The sequence below is a fragment of the Malurus melanocephalus genome, unplaced genomic scaffold, assembly GCF_030028575.1.
Source record: "Malurus melanocephalus ecotype Western Australia unplaced genomic scaffold, MMel_1.1 scaffold_204, whole genome shotgun sequence".
Taxonomy (NCBI): Eukaryota; Metazoa; Chordata; class Aves; order Passeriformes; family Maluridae; genus Malurus; species Malurus melanocephalus.
The window spans coordinates 244,223-249,992 of record NW_026623436.1 but is presented as its reverse complement, the minus strand read 5'-3'; the positions used below and the strand labels follow the sequence as shown (position 1 = coordinate 249,992).

At 41.7% G+C, this 5,770-nt stretch overlaps 1 protein-coding gene across 1 annotated transcript in view; it reads right to left on the bottom strand.

Annotated features, from left to right (window-relative positions):
* Positions 1-2,134: 2,134 nt before the first annotated feature.
* NOX4 (NADPH oxidase 4) overlaps positions 2,135-5,770 on the bottom strand; it is a 104,095-nt gene continuing 100,459 nt past the window's right edge. The window contains exon 18 of the mRNA XM_057373656.1: positions 2,135-5,768. Within this exon, the coding sequence (XP_057229639.1) occupies positions 5,648-5,768 (121 nt within the window). The 3' untranslated portion in view covers positions 2,135-5,647. The remainder of the gene's footprint in view (positions 5,769-5,770) is intronic.

Genomic DNA, 5,770 nt, shown 5'->3' with positions numbered 1-5,770 from the left:
CTGGGATAAGTGACTTTTTCCAGCTTTCTCTCTGTGCCCATGCAATCATGGGACAGATCTACTGCTCTTAGTACAGATCTGGTACTTGTCTCTTACAAACAGAGGCTGTAGCACCTCAGGCATGGCAAACCTTGGGGATCCATTGCAAGTTTAGAGACATTCATAACATCAGAGGAAGCGCACAGCATTCCTTAGTGCCAAAGGGAACCCATCCCTCTTAGAACATGAGTGATATAATTAGCAAGATACTAAATCTCCATATATCCTCATCCAGCCCTTTAAGGAGAAGCATTTATTGCTCAAAACTTTTGCATCAGAGCATTCCTTATACATTATTCCTTATACATGTCAGTCCAGCAGAGAACTCAGGATTTTTAACCTTGAAAGATGCTAGTTTATCTAGTGTGCCTACAAAGGAAACTTCGGGGTTCCTAGGATTTACTATGCTTGGTACAGGCACTAAAACTTCAGGCTCTTTATGGGAATGAAGAGTCTCATTCCAGCTCCATACATTTTGCCAGTGCATCACCACAGTAGCCTTAATGACATACACCAGCAGCAGAAACAATGCAAATCCCAAATCACTGTTCACAGTTGAGTCAACAGCTATATTATATATATATATATATATATATCCCTGAAAAATGTACATTCATAGCAGAAAACCTCAGTTCAGCACAGGCACCAGTGACATTTTGATTAAACCTTGTTGTTAAATCCTCTTTGCTAAAACAATAAAAACTGGTTTAAATTGTGAGGGATGGAAAATCGGATGCATAATCCAGAGAAGAACAGATCCAGCTTGCCTTATATCTAACTGGTGAGTTTATGAAATGATTGTCAGGCTGAAGTGAAAATTAATCTCCCCTAGAAGTCCTTTTATTTTTCATAAAAAGTAAACACTGCATTCTCTGACTTATGGTCCTTGACCTGCTAAAGGCAATGACTCCTTTAGCCTCCTGCCTGCTTCCCCTAAGCCATGCCTTGCAGTTTGAGACTATAACCTGCTGCACTAAATGTTGAGTAGRGTTTTTTCTCTAAGGCTGCTGTTCTCCAAGTCCTACCAAACCATCACTTCTCTGCTCTATTAGGCTGTTACAGCTGAATTACAGTTCCCAGCACAGCTGGTCTGCTACTAGCATAACCTGCACTCTCCCAGCCAGCTCCAAACCTCTTTCCCACCAAATCTGTTTCCCACCTATGTGCTAGAAGCAGTAGCAGCAGATAGTCAGCTCCTGCACGTGCACTGGCTGTAAAGAGTGCTCCCTGGCTGCTCCATGCTTAGGTCAGACAGTGCATGGGTGCCAGTATCTGCAGAACTTCTCTCACTGCAAGACACATCTGCTGATGAGATGGGTGGAGATCTGCAATCAAAGAAAACAACAGGGATTCARATCTCAGTGATGTGCCTGAGATCGGGATGCAGTGGAAACTGAAATCACAGGAATCACAGTTACAGAACAGCTCAAGCTGGGAGTTTCAAGATCATCTAGTTCCAACTCACCAGCCATGAGCAGGGATATCTTCCACACCTCAAAGCCTTTTGAACACTTTTAGGAGTGGGGCTGCCACAACTTCTCTGGACAATCTGTTCCAGGGCCTCACCACTYTYCCAGTAGAGAATTCCTTYCTAATATCAAATCTAAACCTGCCCTCTTCCAGCCTAAAGACATTACCCTTGTTCAATCATGACATAGCCTGCTAATAAGAATGTGTGCAGTGCTTTCATACACATCTTCACAACAGGCTTGTGTAGGCAGGAGTCTTCAGAGAAAGAGTTTATCTGTTTTCCCTTTACAGCAACTCTTGTGGAAATCAATCAGCATTTTTCAGAAAAACTGATTTAGTTTAAACTTCCTAGCCCAAGCAGCACAGCTAACAGCTAGGTGTCCTCTCCCAGACCCAGTTCAAGATTGTTTGTTGTGATCTCTCACACTGCTTTCATTCCTGTCTTCTAGAAGAGCAGAAAAAAGATCAAGGAAGAACTCCCATGCTGGTAGTAGTACCACACACTGAAACAGGGAAGTATTGCTCCAAACACAGGGTTGGAAAAATCACTGTGSAGGGACAGGCTGTCCTGCAGACTTCAGTGGTGAAGGTCACATCCCACCAGGCCTTCCCACACAAAATCAAGGCTCATTTCTGTTGTTCTTGTTGTGGCAGTGGACATTTACTCACACAAGTGATCTCAGTGATATGGGAATAGGTCTCGGTACATCTGATTAATCCTGTTAGCTGTGTAAAGCCCTGACCCCCACACTGCTGCACCAGGGCTGGATTCTTGTTGCAAGGAAAGGGCTTGGTTTCCATCATGATATGGAAACATTCCTGAAACATTCTTGAAAAAAAAAAAAGAGTCCTGAAACAATTCTGATGAATGAAACACAAAGATAATAAAATACTAAGCAAACACTGAGGGGTCCACAGCTTTGTGACAGACTGAGTGAAAACTGGGAGAAAACATGGTGGGATCTTTCCCCTGCCAGCAGGACACTCATGACAGACTCACAGGACACAGTTTAAAGTGCAAAGTCATGCTCAATTACGTAAATCCAGTCGATCTGCAAATGTGGAATCAAGTGCTGTCAGCCTTTACTTACTTGTCTGGCACTGAGTTATATTTTTACATACACTTGGCTTACAGATAAAAAAGCAATGGAGTTTAAAAGAGGGCTTGACTCTTCTGCAAGCTGGAGACACACTCAGAAAGAGCAATGACAACACAGCCTGCAGAAAGACTGTGTTTATCATAATATCTGCCACTCCTGGAGCCAAGTCACAGTCACTCAACAGCCCTTAAACCTTTTACCTCTCTTACAGAAGCACAGCTCATGGTAATGGAAAAAAGCAACTGAAGCTTTTAGACTTTCCCCAAACTCTTCCTCRCCTGGTCTAGAGATTACTCAAATCAGGAACAGAAAGGTTACCCAAAAGAAAACACAAGTACAGATCTTTTCACTGCTTGTGCACGAAAGTGATCCCAAAACATTAATTAAGACTCACGACACTCCAGAAAGGCAGACAGTCCAGAGCTYGTTTTACAAGTGGGTCAGCTGAGCCTGATGCAGCACAAAGAGAGAAAGAGGACAGCCTGGATCTGTTTATATCCTGCTGTGACAGCACTGCTGGATGTAACAACATGCATTTAACATGACTACACACAGCATCAGCTCCTGCTACAGTGCAGAGCAAGAGCACAGTGCTAGTATTAGTCTTGTAATTATAAAGTGTTACCTATACAGAAGCTGAGCCACAAAATATAATCTGCCTCAGCACAGAGCTAACTGCAAAACTAGCTGCTCATTATATGGTAATGGAGCCAGTATCTGTCAGAGGAGACATGAAACCACAAACAGCATTGTGATTAGATGACTCYAAACTGTATTTAAAAAGTATGAGATACTAGATCTTGAAACTAGAGGAAAAGATCACTTTCTAGTTGTGGTTAACAGATGCAGGCATGATTTCAGTCTTGCTTTAAACTAACAGCCAAAAACCAAAAAAGAGTATGCAGGACCTACAGTATCCAATATCTATGCATTTGGCCTACAGTTTTATGTTTATTGTAAAATCTATGCAGGCAGTATTAGAAATAAATCTTACTGATTAAAAAGAATCTAATCCTTTGCTGCACACCTCCAGTTTTACAGTGATGGATGAATGAGATCCAGTAGGAAAATAATGATCCTTCCTTCCTCAAAGAGAAAAAATTAAAATCAGTAGCTGCAATGTAGGCTCCCATCTCACACTGCATTTCTATTTTGGCTTCTCTCATCTGGGCTACTTCAAGAATTCTTGTCAGTAGGAATTCATCTATCTCTGGTTCTTTCCTTCCTCCATGAATTTCAGATAGGGCAGACCCAGAGGCAAAAACTCCAGTGCCAAGTCCAGACACTGAGGAACCTGTTCCCATGTGGCTGATGCACCTCCACCSCACTGCTCACTGAGTGCAACTCCTGAGCAGAAGCTGCCAAGGCAAAGACCAAACTCATCCTCACTGGTTACACATTCAGCAYGCCTATACAACACCTACCAGAAAAATGCCTCCCTCTGATACTTGCAGACTTCTGTACAGAATTTCCTGGGTGGAAATTTAATGCCTTTTCCACTGAATTAAAAAAGTTCTTCACTGAACAAATGTAATTGAAACCAAGTGCACTGCCCTAAATACAGGTGAACCACAGGCACAAGAGTTCTCAAGCCAGCCCATGTCTGTGTGTGCTGCAAATACTGCACTGCACTGCTCCTGAGCTTCTGCTGGAGRTTAAGGGGAAGGTTTTCAGCAGGTTAAAGTGATGCTGCTCTATTAAGAGGCACTAGACTGGTGCCTATTATGCCAGCTGTCTGATTCCTGCTTAAATGCCCTCTTCTCAGCAAGTAAGAAAAAGAAGAAATAAAGGAAGTTGGATTGGCTATTTGAATGGAGGAAAAAAAAATTCCCCTCAGAACCAAAAAGTTATGAAGTACCACTTTTAACCTTTAGCTCTTCCATGGCAATTATGGGCAGAAAAAAAGCTGTGGGGAGGAAAAGAGAAGGAGAGCTTTTATTTTATGCTTCAGATCTTCCCCTCTGGAATGCACTGAAACTATCCTGCAGCTTCTGCAAGGTTTCTATCTGCACACATCATCCAGGGAGCCACAGAGCTGAGGCGTTTGTTCTCACTCTGCTGTAAATATGGTCTCATCCTAMTTTCAGTGACATCAGGACAAACAAGGGTCCAGGGAAGATACTCAAACCATCACCAAAGTMATCCAAACATAAAACTGGATTTCAACCTGCTGTATTGCAAAATAATAGTCAGAGCATCTGAAAGCTTGAAGTATTTGACATTCAGGGCATGTGAGTGCAGGGTGAGTGCGACTTCCACGTTGAGTGTGTGGTATCATAAAACTTCAGATCCTGTTTGCTCCTGTTCATCGCTTTTCTTGCTCCATCTTTATGGCTGCATAAATCATASTTATTTTGCAGACTCACAGAATGCTGAATTGATGCAAGATACAGAGTTCTCCATGTACAGATGCTTGCTCACCAAAAGGCTGTAACTAACATCACTGCAGAGGYTGCCCACTGGTGCTACACAATTGTGCTCACTTTTCCTTAGGTTAACTTCATTACAGAAGTAAACTAGCAAGAATAACACTCTATATTTTAAATACAGAATGCCAGATCTGCGATGTRTAATAAAATCTTTAATATGGAGTATTTTCACCCCAAAGCCATAARATTTGTATACCAACAAAAGCAAAAGTACACTATGTTTTGTCATTTGGATTAACCTGGGGTTTTGTTTACTGATCCAGCTTCAGAGGACTGAAGTGGAAGAAGTTCAAATGTTCCACAGATTCTTCTTCCATCAGCTTTTAAAGCAACTGTGTCTCTCCCCAGCTTCAGCACTTTTTAGTTAACAGAAACAAATCCAAAGAATTACTCCCGCCACAAATATTGTGTGAGCGCATTTTGAGTAAAAGCACTGGTTATTTGTTGGWATACTGCTGCATCCATCAGTCTTAAATAATCATAAATAAAAASTTTTGTGCTATTCTTTGGTACATTTCTGTCTGTTTAAACCACAGCTGAACTTTTACATTGTACAAACAAAAAATTGCACTTTTATCTTCTAGAGAGTCTTGATAGTCCAACAGACTTTCAGCTGAAGGATTCTTTATTGTACTCAAACCTTGTCCCATAAGAGTTGCTGCTGTTGCTCAGTTTATGAAGTGTCTTAGAGATTTTGTTTGGTCCACAACAGAAAACTCCAATGGTCTTCCT